This window comes from Cricetulus griseus, chromosome 2 (assembly GCF_003668045.3).
Source record: "Cricetulus griseus strain 17A/GY chromosome 2, alternate assembly CriGri-PICRH-1.0, whole genome shotgun sequence".
In the NCBI taxonomy this organism is placed as follows: Eukaryota; Metazoa; Chordata; class Mammalia; order Rodentia; family Cricetidae; genus Cricetulus; species Cricetulus griseus.
Genome location: NC_048595.1, coordinates 394,524,722 through 394,544,372, shown reverse-complemented (window position 1 = coordinate 394,544,372; position 19,651 = coordinate 394,524,722). Strand labels below are relative to the sequence as shown.

At 40.8% G+C, this 19,651-nt stretch overlaps 1 protein-coding gene across 9 annotated transcripts in view; it reads left to right on the top strand.

Moving 5' to 3' along the window:
* Senp1 (SUMO specific peptidase 1) overlaps positions 1-18,515 on the top strand; it is a 51,213-nt gene extending 32,698 nt beyond the window's left edge. For 7 of the 9 annotated variants that reach the window (XM_027396438.2, XM_027396442.2, XM_027396437.2 and 4 more), the window contains 9 exons: positions 483-567; positions 1,006-1,161; positions 2,684-2,815; positions 7,985-8,089; positions 12,568-12,771; positions 13,639-13,718; positions 14,778-14,862; positions 15,337-15,432; positions 15,947-18,515. In XM_027396438.2, coding sequence (XP_027252239.1) covers positions 483-567; positions 1,006-1,161; positions 2,684-2,815; positions 7,985-8,089; positions 12,568-12,771; positions 13,639-13,718; positions 14,778-14,862; positions 15,337-15,432; positions 15,947-16,009 — 1,006 coding nt within the window. In that variant the 3' untranslated portion in view covers positions 16,010-18,515. The remainder of the gene's footprint in view (positions 1-482; positions 568-1,005; positions 1,162-2,683; positions 2,816-7,984; positions 8,090-12,567; positions 12,772-13,638; positions 13,719-14,777; positions 14,863-15,336; positions 15,433-15,946) is intronic. The other 2 variants (XM_027396444.2, XM_027396443.2) reach the window with 1 other exon arrangement.
* Positions 18,516-19,651: the final 1,136 nt, after the last annotated feature.

The window sequence follows — 19,651 nt, the reverse complement described above, 5'->3', positions numbered from 1 at the left end:
TGTTTTTATTCAGTTTTCCTCAGCCCTTGATCTTTGTAAGTCTAGATACACACTATTTCGCTATAGCTTTGACAGTGTACTCTTTTCTCTGGGGCTCAGTTCTGCTTTTGAATTTCTAGAGCTAAGCTTCACTCTCACCAGCCTTCTTAAGAGGCACACTTTTCAAAACAAGACTGTTTATTTACAAGTACCCATAGAAGTCATACCTACTATACTTACTCCAGTAAATATCATAGAACAGTTTAAATAACCATGTTTTTCTACTGTCTTAAAATGTCCATGTGGTGAGGTGTGAGTGGAGTCTGCATGGTGAGCTCTATTTATTGCTGGTTCCCTTACAGTTAACCACAACAGAGACTTGGTCAGGCTGAGATGCTGATATGACTCTGCTGCTCTCTGTTTTCTAGAACTAGTGTTTATGATTCTCGAGGACTTGGTCAGGCTGAGATGCTGATATGACTCTGCTGCTCTCTGTTTTCTAGAACTAGTGTTTATGATTCTCGAGCCCGGGAAAGATTGCGCCAGATTGAAGAACAGAAAGCACTAGCACTACAGCTTCAAAACCAGGTAAGAAACAGGAAGTGTTAAGATTAAAGTAAGGACTACAAAGGTGACTCAGTGTCAGAGAGCACTGACTGCTCTTGCAGGGGCCTCTGTCGTGTTCCATTCCCAGCTCCCACAAGGCAGTTCACAGCCTTCAGTAACTTGAGTTGCAGGGGATCTAGCACCCTCTTCTGGCCTGCTCAGAAACTAGGCACCCACTTGGTACACATGAGTACGTGCAGGCAAAGCACTCACACATAAAAAGCAAATAAATGAAATCTTTTTATAAAAAGATTATAAAATAAATAGTATATCCAGAGAGGGACTGCCGGGGACTCAAGCTATGCTTGAGTAATGTAGCCTAGCATTTATAGTGAATGGCTTATGTCCCAGACTGACTCACCTCACTGAAGTCAAGTGGTAGATGTCTTTGTCCCACTTATTCTGAAGTTCTGTCTCCAGAGATTGCAGGAACAGGAACATGCAGTACTTGATTCCATAGAGCTGCACCTTCGTGTACCTCTTGAGAAGGAGATTCCTGTCACAGTTGCCCAGGAAACCGGGAAAAAAAGTCATGAGTTAACTGATAGTGAAGACGAATTTCCAGAAATTACAGAGGTAAGGTACACACTGAAAATTCTATCAGGGTGGCAGTGGTACACGCCTTTAATCCTAGCACTCAAGAGCAGAAAGACAGGTGGATCTCTGTAAGTTTGAAACCAATCTGCTCTATAAAGCAAGTTCCTGGATAACCAGAGCTGTTACACAGAGAAAGCCTGTCTCGAAAAACAACAACCAAAAAAATAAATAAATAAATAAATTTTAAAAAAAGGAAAGAAAGGGAAATTCCTAGAGTAGATCTGGGTAAGTGGCACACACCTTTAATCCCAGCACATGGGAGGAGGCAGAGGCAGGCGGACTTCTGCATTTGAGGCCACCCTGGTCTACATAAATGTTCCAGGCCAGCCAGAGCTACATAGTTAAATCCTGTCTTGGGGGAAAAAAAAAATCTACAATTGCTTTTTGTTTAGAAAGGATGTTGTGAGCAGTTTCAAACAATTCAGTAGAGTACCCTACTTACTACATTTAAGTTGTATTTATATAGCTATACTTTTGTTTGTATTATGCATCAATGTTTACTTTTAAACATTGATAATTAGAAATTATTAAGATGATTATAGGTGGGTTTTAGCAGCTTCAGTGAAAAAGTATGTAGTGCATTTATATTTTGTATTTCAAAAAATAACTTTTGTTAACTGAGTTTGGCTTGGGAGATTTTGTTATGTTTTGATTGCAGTTATGGGAATTGAATCCATCACTTTATATATGCTGGCTTCATCCCCAAGCTCACATAGGAAATCATTTGATAGCACACTGTGAGCTGGGAAGTATTATTTCTTTTTGTGTTTTTGTCTGTCTTATTTATTTTTAATTAGCCTATAAAGAAATGGTTTCTTTGTGACATTTTCACACACTGATTCTGTAATATTTCTTTTTAAGCAATAATCATTATGAACATTTTAGAAGATACTTAGAAGTCTTTGTATGTTTTTAAAATCTGTTCCTTAATCCACACTTCTTCCAAAACATTATTGGACATGGGATGCAACTTGCTGGTAGTTTGTTTCACATTTGCAGGGCCCTATGTCCTAGATTTGATTGCCAGCACCATTAATATGAAAAGAACTGCATGTAACTAGTGAATATCACATACTTCTTATAGTTGTACTAAATTCCATATTTTATCTTTAAAGTAAAAATACTGTCTGTGAAAAGGTCATCTAGCTACAAGATGCTACCTTTACTCCATGGTGCCTTTATTCCATGGTGCCTTTCATGTAAGCTTCTGTTTCTTGGGAAGCCAATTGAACCAGAAATATAAAACATAAAGAAGCCTTTTAAAGAGCTTGGAAGATTTGAGCAAAGGTTTTTTCAGTCTTCAGGAACCGAAGGAAACAAGGATCTGAACTTTGTGTGAGAAAGAAAGGAGTAGACTAGGAGGGTGAGAGAGGTAGCCAGGAAGAAAAATGTTAGATAGACGCAAACTGACAACAATAAACTCGTAGGTAGTTAACTGGAATAAATACAGTCTGGGGACTGTGTGAGAAGCCAAACCATTATGTTTGATCTTTTGTTTTAGGAAATGGAGAAAGAAATAAAGAATGTATTTCGTACTGGTAACCAAGATGAGGTCCTCAGTGAAGCATTCCGCTTGACCATTACACGCAAAGATATTCAAACTCTAAACCATCTAAATTGGCTCAATGATGAGGTAATCTTGCACTTACTTTATATGAAAATAGTAGGTAAATATTAAGTGAAAACTAAAGGCAGTATCTAAGTGTTTCTCCAGTGTGGTTCTTAGATGACCTGCATCTGAGCCCCTCTCCCAGGCTTCTCTGTAAGAATGAATGTGTACAGAGAAGAGGAGCTTTTAACAAGCTCTGTGCTTCTGTGTGCTTTAGAGACTGAATGTCCCTGACTGCGTCTGCTCTGCGGATACCAAAGGAAAGACCACTCTGCCTAAGGCACCTGCTCTGCAGTTCATATTTCTGAGCAAATATTTAATGTCTGACCTTATTACAGCATGAGGGAATACGTTGGGATTTCTAGGCAGGAACCAGGTCTTCTTCCTTTGCCTCATCTCCTTGCTTTAGGTTACTTATATTGTACATGATAAGCTTTTTGAAGTAGCCTTTATTTGTTCATGATGTTTTTAAAGCTGATATTGAAAAAAATAATTTTTATGTATTTGATAGGTAACAAGAAGGGGAATGACTTCACCTCCACCTCCCAATTCCAGTTAAATATATTAATTATGGCATGATCTTTAAATTAACCTGTCTTTATCCTAAACCTTTAAAAACCTGTTTCACTTTAGAAGGAGTTATTCCTATTTGTTATTTATTATTATTATGTACACATGACAAGTTGAGCATGTAAAAGACAAAGCACAGGAAGATTAAGAAACTCCCATGGTTGTAGGTCTTACTGTAAATAGCAGAGTGGGGCTCAACCCAGGCACTGGTGTTCACTGTAGGCCACTGCCTTGGGGTCTTGAATTGATCTGTTAGGGATTAGATATGTAGAACTTAAAACATACATCATGCCCAAGACATTGATTTCCTTAGGGCCAGCTGACATGCTCCATTGTCTGTGACAGAGGTTAGTTTATAAGATAACAGTTTCAGAGGCTTATCACTCCTTGGGTACTGTTTTTTGGCTAGCAGTGGTAAGGAACAAATGATTTGATGTTTCTGTTAGAAACTTCAGTCACATCTATTTGACTCCCAGGTAATAGAGCATTGGATTAAATTATAGTGAAGAGCTCACCACATTAACAAGAAAAACAAAAGTCAATAATAATCAAGTGCTCTCTTATAAATTGTTTTTGATCTATAATCATTTACCATTTTTCTTTTTCCTGCCACTGCCTGTTTGTTATAAATTATGCGAAACCTAGGGGGCAGCAGTGAGTAGGATATAAACAAAATTCTTGTCCTCTTTCACTGTGCAGTTACCTCAGAGAGCTTCCTTACAGAGGCAGCATTCATCAGAGCATGGTTTCCATTCACCAGACCCATGAGAGGCTGGACTTTGAGTATACAAAGCTAATGGAAATTACGTGATTTAGAATCTATTTGGGGGAGGAGAGAGTCCTCTACTGTATCCCTACCACACTGTCCTGTAATGTCCTCACTGTTTCCCTACCACACTGTCCTGTAATGTCCTCACTGTATCCCTACCACACTGTCCTGTAATGTCCTCACTGTTTCCCTACCACACTGTCCTGTAATGTCCTCACTGTATCCCTACCACACTGTCCTGTAATGTCCTCACTGTTTCCCTACCACACTGTCCTGTAATGTCCTCACTGTATCTCTACCACACTGTCCTGTAATGTCCTCACTGTATCCCTACCACACTGTCCTGTAATGTCCTCACTGTTTCCCTACCACACTGTCCTGTAATGTCCTCACTGTATCCCTACCACACTGTCCTGTAATGTCCTCACTGTTTCCCTACCACACTGTCCTGTAATGTCCTCACTGTTTCCCTACCACACTGTCCTGTAATGTCCTCACTGTTTCCCTACCACACTGTCCTGTAATGTCCTCACTGTATCCCTACCACACTGTCCTGTAATGTCCTCACTGTTTCCCTACCACACTGTCCTGTAATGTCCTCACTGTATCCCTACCACACTGTCCTGTAATGTCCTCACTGTTTCCCTACCACACTGTCCTGTAATGTCCTCACTGTTTCCCTACCACACTGTCCTGTAATGTCCTCACTGTTTCCCTACCACACTGTCCTGTAATGTCCTCACTGTATCCCTACCACACTGTCCTGTAATGTCCTCACTGTTTCCCTACCACACTGTCCTGTAATGTCCTCACTGTTTCCCTACCACACTGTCCTGTAATGTCCTCACTGTATCTCTACTACACTGTCCTGTAATGTCCTCACTGTATCCCTACCACACTGTCCTGTAATGTCCTCACTGTTTCCCTACCACACTGTCCTGTAATGTCCTCACTGTATCCCTACCACACTGTCCTGTAATGTCCTCACTGTTTCCCTACCACACTGTCCTGTAATGTCCTCACTGTTTCCCTACCACACTGTCCTGTAATGTCCTCACTGTTTCCCTACCACACTGTCCTGTAATGTCCTCACTGTATCCCTACCACACTGTCCTGTAATGTCCTCACTGTTTCCCTACCACACTGTCCTGTAATGTCCTCACTGTATCCCTACCACACTGTCCTGTAATGTCCTCACTGTTTCCCTACCACACTGTCCTGTAATGTCCTCACTGTATCCCTACCACACTGTCCTGTAATGTCCTCACTGTATCTCTACCACACCGTCCTGTAATGTCCTCACTGTTTCCCTACCACACTGTCCTGTAATGTCCTCACTGTATCTCTACCACACTGTCCTGTAATGTCCTCACTGTATCCCTACCACACTGTCCTGTAATGTCCTCACTGTTTCCCTACCACACTGTCCTGTAATGTCCTCACTGTATCCCTACCACACTGTCCTGTAATGTCCTCACTGTTTCCCTACCACACTGTCCTGTAATGTCCTCACTGTTTCCCTACCACACTGTCCTGTAATGTCCTCACTGTTTCCCTACCACACTGTCCTGTAATGTCCTCACTGTATCTCTACCACACTGTCCTGTAATGTCCTCACTGTATCCCTACCACACTGTCCTGTAATGTCCTCACTGTTTCCCTACCACACTGTCCTGTAATGTCCTCACTGTATCCCTACCACACTGTCCTGTAATGTCCTCACTGTTTCCCTACCACACTGTCCTGTAATGTCCTCACTGTTTCCCTACCACACTGTCCTGTAATGTCCTCACTGTTTCCCTACCACACTGTCCTGTAATGTCCTCACTGTATCCCTACCACACTGTCCTGTAATGTCCTCACTGTTTCCCTACCACACTGTCCTGTAATGTCCTCACTGTATCCCTACCACACTGTCCTGTAATGTCCTCACTGTATCTCTACTACACTGTCCTGTAATGTCCTCACTGTATCCCTACCACACTGTCCTGTAATGTCCTCACTGTATCCCTACCACACTGTCCTGTAATGTCCTCACTGTTTCCCTACCACACTGTCCTGTAATGTCCTCACTGTATCCCTACCACACTGTCCTGTAATGTCCTCCACTGTATCTCTACCACACCGTCCTGTAATGTCCTCACTGTTTCTCTACCACACTGTCCTGTAATGTCCTCTACTGTATCCCTACTACACTGTCCTGTAATGTCCTCACTGTATCACTACCACACTGTTTGGTAATGGTGGAAGGAATACTTTTCTTTTGAGTTCAGAGAATTAATTTTGAAAGCAGGTGTAAAGTCATATCTTCAAGATAACAAGAATTATTCTAAGAAGCACCAATTTTAAAGTGCATTTCTTAGGCTTAAATAGCCAACATTTGGATGAACTATTAGATATACTTAAATTCTGATGTTTATTTTAAGATACTTTTCTTTTTCAGTTATGAATATTCAGTCTTTTGCAAATAGCTCATATTTTTCAATACTTTTCTTCCCCCAAATAAATACTCTTGTAAATAACCATTTTTTTTGTATGTCCTGTCAATATTATAGGATATTATAAGGTAACTCATAAATTATTCTTACCATTGACAAAGTAATATAAAAGCTAGGAAAAGAAAGGAATCAGATTTAGTTTTTAAAGAAAATTAAATCCTCAGTTCTCCAAAAGAAAAGAAGGAAGGGAAGAAGAGAAAATCGAGGATCAGCAAGATGGCCAAGCAAGTAAAGATTTGCTGCCAAGGCTGGCGACTGCATTTGATCCCCAAGACCCATATAATAGGAGAGAACCAACTTCCACAAATTGTCCTCTGACCTCCACTCATGTCTGCTATGGTGCAAATATCCTGTATTTGGGATATATATAAAGCCATTATACTAAGTTTTCCCTGGTCTCCCTTCTTTTTTGAAACAGTGTCTCTCTACATAGCCCTGGCTGTTCTGGAACTATGTAAACCAGACCAGCCTTGAATTTACAGAGATCCACCTGCCCTTGCCTCCACAGTGCTAGGATTAAAGGCATGAACTACCACTCCTGGCCCCTGTTCTCTTTAAATATATATATATATATATATATAGACCTTCATGGCTGTTTATTCAATAGATTTTCAATTTTATTTTCACAAATGAGCTTATTAAATTCTGTTCAGTTTCAAAGAACTAATTTGAGATTTTTACTGCCACATAAGAAAACCAAGCTTCTCAAAAATAGACTGCAGGAACTGACGACCCTGTAAAAACCAGACACTATAAAAGACTGATAAAATTGAGACTGTAGATGAGAATTTTATACTGGATCAGGAAATCAGTCAAAAATGTCTAAAAAGAGGAAAGAGAGGAAAGAGAAAACATACTTGCAGAAGCAGATGGGAAGTAAGCATGAAGAAGCAAGTATTTTAGAGTGAGGACTGATGGTATGCAGCAGTTGTAATTTCACAATAGTATAGGTCAGTTCATTAACAAAGCCTCAAAGCCTAAATGCATATACATTTTAATAACACATTCAAAACATGTGAAACAAAGCTTGTAGAACTGAGAGGAGGAAGAGGAGGAGACAAAGCTGTACTTGCTCCAGAGATTTCAGCATCCCTCTCTCTCAGTAGCTGATGGAATAGGCAGAGGCTCAGTGCAGTGTGAAATAGCAGCATGAGTGGCACATTTCTTGCTTTCATTTGTCCTCCAAGAGCCTAGTCTACAAGTCATTGCCAACAACTAATTTACATGGGTAAACTGGAAACTAGCAAGAAGATATATCTGCCCCTCTGGGGGACAGGGGTCTTATACTAATTATTACTGGTTGTTTTCAAAGTAAAATAAGACTGAAATATTAGAATGTGCTATTTGTAACTTCAGCTGGGAAGGAAAGGTCATGGAGAAAATCTCAAATGTGAGAAGAGGGAGGAATCAAGGAGAGTCTACATAGCAGACTGCAAGTACACTGAGACCACAGCTAACCAGGTGGGCTGCCATTTGTAAGCCTCATCTTTGAAGAGAGATGCCTTTCAGCTTTTCAGCATTGTAATAGCCTTGTATATAGAAATGGTATTCCTATTTGATTGGTTGTGGGAAAGCACAAAAGTAAGGCTATAAGGAAGGACCATGCTCAATGGATTTTTATGGCAGAATTGAGTTCTAGAGCTGGAGCTCATGCTTTTTAGTCAAGAATAATAACTTTTAGAACACACTATTTAGTGAAAGTCTGGGCATAATATTTACTCAGTAGTAGAGCTCCTGCCTACTGTGCACAAGGCCATGGGTTTTAGTACACACACACACACACACACACACACACACACACACACACACACACACAATAGAAGGAGTGGAGGACAGTGGTCATAGTGGTTAATTCTCTCTGGGAAATACGTAGAGCCTAGTATTGCTCAGTAGAGAGGAAACAGCCCACAAAATAAATAAGGTTTTTATAGGGAAGAAATAGCCTGTGTAAAAAAAAGGAGAAAAACTAAGAGATAAAGATTAGGTAAGTGAATATGATAGACCTGCCAAATGTGATGCATCCATGAGAATGAAGCCACCAGAGTAACTAACTATTGTTTCTAGGATCACAACGCGGGTTTATCCTTTCCCGTCCTTATGGCTGACCTCTGGAATGTTCCCCAAACTACCTCTGATAAACCAAGATCTTACACAAGGTCATTTGGAAAATAGTAGTTATTCTCCATCAGTGTAGGTGTCACCTGCCTGACCTTTAAAACTTTAGCAGTAATTCTGATCATTTGTTCTTGAATGTACACATGAGACAAAATCATATATATTAGGGAAGCTGTATTTTCTATATTACTATAGATCTTGACTAGATGGTCTCTGAACCATTAATAACCAAGTGTGGCTATTTTGTTATCTTCTTGTCTCAGTGTCTGCTCAGGAGTATTATTGTGCCCATTTCTTCCTAAGCCAAGCAGTGGGGTTCAGAGTAACTAAAAGAGTTAAACATCAAGACTTTACTACTAGTGAATATTTTACTTCTAGATTTGTCTGGTCTGTTGAGCAAGAAAAAAGAAACAAATACCAGTGATCACTTATGTCATCCTGTCATTCGGGGGGGGGGGGGGGATCCTTATCTCTCTGCCCAGTCTTCATTTAAAAACACACTAGGATTTTTCTGGAGCTGGAGAGATGGCTCAGTAGGAAGCTCTTACAGAAGACCCAAATTCACTTCCCAGCACCGACTTGACAGCTTACAGCCATCTGTAGCTCTAATTCCAGGGGATCCACATACAAGTGGTACACAGACATATATTCAGGCAAAACATTCAGATACTTAAAATAAATAATTTTTTTTTAAAAAAGAAAAGACTATAGAATTTTCTTTTTAAAAAGACGCTTCTTTGCCGCATCAGGCTGGCAACACATCAAATAGAATATAAAAGGAGCAAAGACACTGTAAACAGTTTCCTATCCTCAAACAAGGCTGCGTAGACAGCAGACACTCCCAGTCAAGGCTCTCCAGACAGTAGGAAGCTTTTTGGGCACCAGCAGGCAAGTGTGCACCAGAAAGGGTGGCAAGTGTTTTTCAGATGTGTGTTAGTGGCAGGACAAACAGTAAGACACAGGACTGGTGCACTTTAGCCCTTTTTTCAAAGGGGATTTATACCTGCTGGGCTAAGAGACTCTTGTGTGTCATAGACAGCTCTTCCAGTGCAGAAGGGAGGGACCTTTGTTTTCATACAACACAGGCAAACGTGGTGGCATCACTCACTGCTCCTTTCATCTTGGACACTGTGATCCCGTCTCTCATTTCTTCTCCCTTCATCCTCAGCCCCCCTCTGTGAGATGACATGTAGGATTCTTTTTGTGTCTTATTTTGAGTATGATTGTATCTTGGCTGAACTATGGCAGTTTTTTTCACCTGAGGAGAGAGACTTGGATCTAAACTCAGCCTAGATATCAGATTGCAAATTCTCAGCTAATGGGAGGGAATGTTGAGGCCACCAAACTCCCCTCTACTGGGATATAAAGAATATGGAAAGGAACCCAGATCATTCCATAGAGCTAATTAACCATTGGCTAGTGGGAAGAAGCCATCCCCCCCAATTAAAATATAAATAAATAAATAAATAAATAAATAAATAAATAAATAAATAAATACGGGGCTGGAGAGATGATGGCTCAGTGGTTAAGAGCACTGACTGTTCTTCCAGAGGTCCTGAGTTCAATTCCCAGCAACCACATGGTGGCTCACAACCACCTTAAATGAGATCTGGTGCCCTCTGCTGGCATGCAGGCAGATTAGACCAAACAAACAAACAAACAAACAAACAAACAAACAAACTTGGATGGTATAGAGACACAAGCAGTGAAGAAAGGATTCTCTGTTCTTGTCAATCTAGCTTTATAGTTGGTTCTTTCAGGGAGCAAGGAAAAACCTATTTTAAAATATGTTTAGTTTTTAGAACTTTTTCCTTCTGAAAAATAAGATACTTAACGTCCAACATGTCAACCCCCACTTTCTTTTAAACTTTATGCTAATGATTACAGAGGTGATAACTGGTTGATAACTGGGAAAGAAACACTTTGTGTGCTTGACTGTCCTGGTCTCTCTGTTCTTTCACCTTTCTCTGTAGTCCTTATTGCCTGATAAGTATGTAATCTGCCAGCCCCTGCAAAAAGGTTTGGCTCTCAGTGACTGTCTGGTTATCTGCCTGTATACTGTAGCTTTGGGTACAGTAAATATACAGCTACAATGTATGTTGATAATATATATGTATCATATGGATAACATAGTAGACAAGGTAGATTCTACCCAATTCACTGAGAACTTATCCATTCCTTTTGGTTAATTTGCTCTCAGTGGAGATGTAGTTTACTATCAAGAAATCTGTGCTTGCTGGGCAGGTATGCCTATATTAGTAGATGTATTACAAATGAAATATATTATTAGGACCATTACTTTCTGGCAGTTAAACTGAATATGTAGAATTGAAAACATACCATCTGATTGTACCTTGATTTCATTATTTAAAACAACTAAGAACCAGTTAGCTTCAGGACATAGAATTAGCCACAACCTAGGTCCTCTGCTTCCTCAGGGTGTAATGCACAGTAATTAGAGCTGTAGGCAGAACAGTGTGTTCAGTCCTGCCACCCCCCCCCCATCACCTTAGAGCCCTTAATGCAGTTTCCCTGAAGCTGCCTCTGCATCTGTATCTATAGGCCCTTTCTCTGGTTTAGACCATGCTCTGTTCCTGGCAGTGTTCCCTGCTGTTGGACAGTGGCTCACTGCTCTGGCATCCTGGTGTGTAAATATTTGTCAAAGGACAGGGGCATTTTCCCATTCCTCAAAAAACATTCTGAAAAATGTGCCTGTTTTCATAGTCATAGTTCCAAACTGTGGCTCAGTCGGCCCATTCATTCCTTTTGGTTGACAGACACTGGCCTGGCCTTAGCTAGCCACATAAAGTAAGTATGCCGTAATTGTTGGCCCAGTAGCTTTTAAGATTTAGTACCAGGGAGTTCTGGACCTAAAGGAACCACAGACAGCATAGCTACTGTTAGAGAAGACATTGCTTTGACAGAAAGAATCATGTATCTCTTTTATCAAGCATTTTATTTTGCCATACTCACACTTGCTATTGAAGGAGTAATGCAGTCAAGAGCTGAGAAAGCTAAACATCTAGATTCTTCATTCTCGAGACTTGATGGTTAGGTCTTTAACAGAAAACAGTTTTATACAATATCATGTCTCGCCCCTAAGTGAAATTGCTGTGCTATTGCAAGTGTTTTCTTAGTTTGTCTCCTGGCTTTCTGATTGCTTAGATCTGCTTGAAACCTAAGCAGTGTGCCACTGCAGTGTAGCTGATAGGGCTTTAGGTGTGGAGCCAGATTTTCTCTCTGTACAAGATCATGTCACCATCCAAGTTTTTAATCCCAACACTCAAGTCTCAAACAGGAGATGTTCCACAGGTTCAAGGCTAGCTTGGGCTGTATAATGAGTTTAGGCCAGTCTGCTACAGAGTGAGACCCTGTCTCAACAGAGGGAGTGAGAAATGAAGGAGAGAGAAGAGGAAAAGGAAAGTGGAGGGAAAGGAGGAAAGGGCATGGGGGAGAAAACTGAGCTCAGTACAAAAGTAGCACAGTGTCTGTCAGTGCACTCCATCTTTCCTTTTCTCCGCAGCCTCCCCTTCCTCCTTCCTCTCGGTTTTCTACAAGTCTGCCTAGTGTCTGCCTGTGTGTTCTGCATTCCAGCAATTAAACTTAGTTGCTTGATACTTTCAGAAGTATGGTTGATAAAACCTCATAATAAGTAAAAACTGGATATTTAAAATCTGTCTCTTGAAGCATTCATTGAGTTGGTTGGGTTTCAAAACATAACACATAAACATATGTAAACGTCATATTGTTATTCAGTGTAATAGCTGCTCTTTCCCTGTTGTGCCACTGTTTTGACTATTCTAATGTGTAATGTCTCCCTGCAGATCATCAATTTCTACATGAATATGCTAATGGAACGCAGCAAAGAGAAAGGATTTCCAAGTGTACATGCCTTTAATACCTTTTTCTTCACTAAGTTAAAAACAGCTGGTTATCAGGCGGTGAAACGTTGGACAAAGAAAGTGGATGTGTTTTCTGTTGATATTCTTCTGGTGCCCATTCACTTGGGTGTGCACTGGTGTCTTGCTGTGAGTAACTCCTTTATTTTTGATGACATGAAAAAGAAACTCACAAAGACAACATGGAGGGTCATGAGTTCTACATCATCTTTGCTTGATTATAGGGGAAAGTAGGATTTAATAGGGATAACTTAGCTAAGAGTCAGGTAAATGAGTGAATTTCCTTCCTATCATAGTACGAGATGCTTAGACTTGGCAGCTGTAGGCCAACTACCAGCCTCAGCATAAGACAAGGGGGAAGAATGTTTGTGATGCCAACAGCTCCAGCTCTGGCCACTACTTTCTGCCTAGGCATGAATTTCTTTGTGTGCTTTTATGATTATGGGAGCACAAATACATTAATGTTAATAAAGATATTGCGTATTCTGTTTTGAATTACATTTTTAAAATATCAAAAAAGAAAGTACCAGCCTGGTGGTGGCAGCGTACATCTTTAATCCCAGCACTAGGGAAGTAGAGACAGGCAGATCTCTGTGAGTTTGAGGCCAGCCTGGTCTACTGATCGAGTTCCAGGAGAGCTGTTGTTACACAGAGAAACCCTGTCTCAAAACAATGGGGGGAGGAGACACCAAGATTAAAGACAAACCCAGAATCTTATCATCTTTCTTAAACTGTGGGAATGATCTTGAGATAGTTAACTAGTCTTCTTTGAATCATGTGTTGTTGATCATGGAAAACTGAGCTGTAGAAAAATATTTCAGACCAATTACTAGGCCCACCAGTTGAGGAAGCCCCCAGCATCACTCTACATAAATAATCCACTTGTTACTGCGACAATATAATACAAACATCCGACAGCTTCTCACACTGTCACAAAAAGCTGGAGAGGAAAACTGATGCTACAGCAGTGTCCTCACTGCTCTGTTTTGTTCTCAGGTCATAGACTTTAGAAAGAAGAGTGTCACCTACTACGATTCTATGGGTGGAATAAACAATGAAGCCTGCAGAATCCTCTTGTAAGTACAAGTTGAGGGCAGACAGCAGGTTGTTGCTTCCTCTGTCTTTCCGGCGTTCCCTTCAGAAACGTGACTAATGACACTGTCATATGTAGTATAACTGCATATTTTAAAATTCAAGTAAAGTTTAGCAATATAATACTACAGTATGTATTAGTGAGGGCAGTTGCTGTCTTGACATGCTAAAACAGAGTAACTATTTGCATAGAGATTAAGTCAACAGAACTCATTTAATTCAGCTTTCTGAAATTTTACATGAAAAAAATCAAGATCCACAGAGGTGACTTTGGTTTACTTGGGTCTTAATACTTAGTGAGTGGCTCACTTGGAAATTAGAATGCAAGTCTCTTGTACCCTATTGCTTCTCTTTCTAAAACACCTATTTATTTATTTATTTATTTATTTATTTATTTATTTGCTTATTTATTTATTTATTTATTTTGCTATGCACCTGGCATATGGCCAGGGGGGAGTAGGTTCCTGAAAAGTGAGCATTTAATACTTCAAAAGAATGCTCTTGGGCTCGGGAGAGGCTCAGAGTTTAAAGGGCTTGCTACACAAACATGAGGACCATAGTTTGGGTCTCCAGGATTCACATCAAAGATGTGTGGGCATGGCTTCATCAGAACTCTGGCCTTGGAAGACATAACAAACTGGCCAGCAAAGCTGGTTGTATCGGTGAGCTTTGGATTTGATTGAGAGACCCTGTCTCAATGAATAAGGTTGGGGAGTGATCAAGGATGACTCTGATCACTCTGGCCTCCACATGTGGCATACACATACTCATGTCCACATGTGTGTGAACACAATCACACTACAACACATAAACACACCTGATACGTACCCTGATACTGCTAGAGACATTTTTAATAATTTATGTAATTTAATAATAAATTATCCATTATATTGAAGACTCTAAAAGGACCATACAAACCAAGAGAAATGTTTAGAAATTATTGCTTAGGAGGATTAGTAGAATGAAGAACTTTGGAAGAAGACTGTTCTGTGGGTGGCAGCTGCACTCCACACAGCTCATCTCATTCTCTTCTGATGCCTTAGGCAATACCTAAAGCAAGAAAGTGTTGACAAGAAAAGGAAAGAGTTTGACACCAATGGCTGGCAGCTCTTCAGCAAGAAAAGCCAGGTACATTTCTTGTTGAGGAGGGAGGGGTTTTATCTACTGTTTAATTCCCAAGGACTTTCTAGCTTCATGACTAGCCTGACTTCAGCTTTGTCTGGTTCCTCGAGGAAAGTGAATTATTTTTGAGAAAGCTCATAACATAATTCTTGTGTAAAACTATTTTCGAAATGCCATGCTGTTTTGCTGAGTTTCTTACTCCTGTGAGAAATACTTGGCTATTTGATGCTTAGTGGAAAGACCAGCTTTTACACCCTTAGGTACCATGAAAATCTGAGATAGTTCCCCCATGTGGTTGATATGAAGTAAAACAGAAAGGTGAGATTAAAATACTACCTTTTTTAAGAAAAAAAATACTGCCCTTAAACTTTTCTTTATTGTCTTAAATAGGAGAACCAAGGTCATATGTTCATAATTCAGGGAAATGGTGTAAAATTGATAAAGAAACTTGCAAAAAATAGTATGTTGTTTGTCTTTTAGGAAATTCCACAGCAGATGAATGGAAGTGATTGTGGGATGTTTGCTTGCAAATATGCTGACTGTATTACCAAAGACAGACCAATCAACTTCACACAGGTGAGGTGGGCTTTCAGGATGACGCCTAGGCACCTGATACCCAAGCCATCCATAGTTGCCTTTCTCTCTGTTCTGTGGCCTCTACCGTACCTTTGCATGCTTTGGGTTGTGTCTCATGACACTGTTCACTGTCTATAACACTGCACCAAAGAAAACAGTGACATCCACATCCTGGGTTACCATGTGTCACATATGATAGTGAGTTTGATTCAAAAGAAAGCTTTATTCTCTATTCTCTGTCCATCTCCTCCACCTACCAATAATCTTACAGGAAACACAAAGCTGGAACCAGAGAAAGCATTCTTCAATTCCCCTCAATTTAGCATTCAGGTTTTGGAATAGACCCTGTCTTAATTAAGGTTTTTATTGCCTCGAAGAGACACTATGACCACAACAACTCTTTTAATGTCACTGAGTAGTCTGTTGGTTGAAAACCTTAAGAGAAAGGGAGTACGGAGAAAGGAGTATGGTACCTACAAAAGTGAAAATTAAGAGTGTGTCTATATCCCTGCAGCAACACATGCCATATTTCCGGAAGCGAATGGTCTGGGAGATCCTCCACCGGAAGCTCTTGTGAAGACTGTCTCAGAGCAGACATGACAGTGAGGGGGACCAGCCCTCTGCCGTCTGCAGCCAGAGACCTTGGAACAGCTGCCCCTCGCCCTGTTGGTGTCTGTTGGTGTGCCACCCCTGACCCTGGAGCAGCCCAGGCGAGACGCACTCACAAGCACATCTGCCTTCCCTTTTGTATCTCAGATACTATTTTTGCAAAGAAACTTTGGTGCTGTGAAGGGGGTGAGGGACGTCCCTAAGCTGGAGAGAGACTGCTTTTCACCTCAGCTCTGCTGTCTTGTTTCCAAAGGGCTCCAGCCTCACTGAGTCCCTAATTAGGAGCCCAAGGAAAACTTGGGAAGTATCTTGGCTTCTTATAAACTCTTGTTGCTAGGCCTTACCAAGAAGTAGGAAAGGGAATGGACAGCAGGTAGACTAAAAACCACCAGCACGTAGACATACACATGATTCCTAAGATACAGAGTTAGGAACGGGACTATAAACTGGACTTTGAGGCACGAGCTTAAGTCCCCTCCTCCAGAACCCTTCCTATTTATATGCCCTGATGTGAAACCCAGCTGCTTCTCCTCAAAGCTGTTTTATCACTGGCAGAGTCATCCCATTCTGAGCACAGTGCACACACCCTGGCAGACCCTAAAGTCGCAAGCAGGCCTTCCCTTACAAGCAGGGGTTTGCATGTGCTAGCGCATGTGCCGTGGGGAGGACATGCCCAGACGTGCTGAGTGCAGCAGCAGGGCCCCCACTTCACTGTTGCCTGCTTTAGCATCAAGTATCAGAGTTGGATGAATACAGGTCTAGGTGGTCTGTGGCTAGTTAGTCTAAATATGTTTCTAACCACAGAGAATTTTATATACATATATATCTATCTATATGTGTGTGTATACATTCATACACACACACACACGTGAAATATATATTTCACAGGGATATGCTTTTAAAAGAAAAGAAAGACTGAATGTGTTCACCATTTAGTCTGTAGGTTTATTTTCATCTTTCAAATTCCAGCACACAGTGATCCCAACAACCACTACATATCAGGTGTTTGTAGACTTCCTAAGAATATTTTGAGACCTGAATGAATTTTGGCTTAGGAGTAAGGGTTACCAAGGTAAACTAGCATTTTCAGCTTAAAAAAAAAAGGTGTGGGGGGGTAGAGTTTAGATTGATAAGCCTGAGATTTTCAAACTGCTATTCCTTTTGTTCTTTGTAGCATCTCTCCCACCCTCTGAGAGCTCCTAAGGTTTAGATGGTGAGATGGATGATCCAATGCCAGTGTCATTTTGTACTTAGGTTCCGGACAGGAACATTTTATACTTTTTCTGTATTGTAATAGGTAGTTTTATATAAAATCTCTTCTCCTCTCCCTTTGTGCCCATCCTTTCCAGCATTGTGCTTTCTCCTCGGGCTTATTGGAAAATTTTACTCTGTTTTATACCAAGCTTGTTTAGTACATTTTTCTATGTTTTACCACAGGTTACGATTTGAAAACAACAACTATTTTTTTTTAATATTCCATTGTTAAACTGAATGTTACCGTCTCCACTCCAACAACCAGTGTCCTTCCTCTTCCTTTGTTCCCTGCATGTTGGAGGAAGAGACCCCTTTGTACATTTGTGTTTCCTTCTTGCTACTCTTCTCCTCCATCTTCCCTCCCTGTCCTTTTCTTTTGATTTTCTATAGGAAATAAATAGCTTTCTGTATATGAGTTACTGGGACCTTTCACACTCTCCTTTAGAAAACTGTGGCATGCAGACTCACTGTCACTCCTAGATATTGTCTGATTCTTGACACTTACTGTGTGTAAGTGACAGCTTACTTGGTGGCACTTTGGACTTTAAATATAAACACAAACTTTTCAGACTTTTCCCACTATTATCTGGGGCTCAACAAAAATAGCCTTCTGTGTTTATTGTTTGTTTCTTTAGACAATATCTGTTTTATCTTCCTCAGAGACTTTTTGTATGGACCAAAGCAACAAATATTTATTGCCATGTATTTCAGAATATGAGACATGCAACAAAAGCACTTTGCATATATAAGGAATTCTTGAGCCTGTCTGAAGTCGGCTCCCTTTCTCCAATGCAGTTTAAATATGTATGTACCAGGTAAAAGCTAGTGATCGCAAGGCCACTGTCCATCCCAAGACTAATAAGAGTGGACAGATGTGACAGAGTGGCTAAATGGGAATCATGTACAGACTTGTATAGTAAGCCATTCTTAGAGAGCCAGCCAGCAAGAGCAGAGCAAGTACCTGGAAACTTCCAAAGTTCCTCAAGAGTGAACTTTGATGACAAAGACTGAAGATGTTTCTGTATTCTGTGGCCAAGGGTATGCTACCAGTATCTGTTTAACCTGCTTTAAACTAAATGTGCCTGTTTTCCTTCTTTGGTCTCATTTCCCCGGGTTCAATGCTCATAACCATCTCCCCTCCCCTACAAAAGGAATATTTGAAGGATGCTAAGTATTACATGGCAGTTTCAGACTTTTAAAAAAAAAAAAAAAAAAAAAAACACAGTCCCAACTGTCATCCCTGGACTGCATATGCAGAAAATAAGACCTGTTTCTGCCCTTTTGAGAATATGTGGTATGGTGTATAGAGACAGTTACATCCAGTTGATCACTTGAGACCCACTCTGACTCCCAGGAGTCCTGTGTAGTGTTCTGTGTGTTTCTCTATCATACAGCCTAGAGACTTGCCGTCAGTTCACTCTTCTAAATAGGAGGTATACTTCCTTGTGCTACCGGGTTCTTTTCTCTAGCCAGTGTAATCATACTAGCATCTTCTGCTCACTGTCCTCAGCACTGGTAGCTTTAGTGTTTTAGTGGTTTAAGGGTAGAACAGATAGCCTGGCAAAACATTTCCACCCACCCCATCCCAAAGTCTGCCCGTCATTGCAACCTGGTTTTACATGGCCCTGGTTTTACAATCACTAGTGGGTCTAGAAGGAGAGGATTCGTTCAAGAGCTCCACTGTTTTCAAAATTCTTAACCTCTGATCTTTCTCTGCCATCCTCCAAGCTCTGAAAAATGTCAGAGTAAAATGTATCTAGCACTTGGTTGTTTTGTTTTTCCTTGCTCTGCCTGCATGGCCGATGCTAGGCAGAGTAAGATGCTTTCAAGTTGAAGCTGAAGATGAGTGTGAGCACCGGCTTGGTTGTAGCATTAACATCTACATCAGAACCTTGCTAAATATAACATAACTAGATGCAGGCTTTTCTTCCTTCTAAGCTGAGGAGTAGCTGTCAGTTATTTTTGACTTCTAGAGATTATCTTATCCTTGACAGAACCTAACTGCTAGGAAAGATGAGTGGGAGAGTGGTACCCAGGAGCCCAGACTCTCTTCTGCTCAGACACCCTCATTCATTTTAGTCCTTTCTTAAGCACCGACTAAGTGCATACATCCAAGTATGATCTTAACACCCTCTCTGGTCACATTATCTTTAAATCTCTTGTCTGGACTTCTGTAGCCCTAATGAGGGAATGGGAATGGGATAACTTCCCTGTTTGCCTTCAGATGTCGACCAAAGCATGGAGCTGTGAAGGCCAAGGGAATGGGTGGATGTTGTTTTTCCGCATCAAGAGTGCAAGCCTCTGTGTTCTGATCCGCTGAGGATTCGACAGGGCTCGATCTCTGAACCATTTAGAA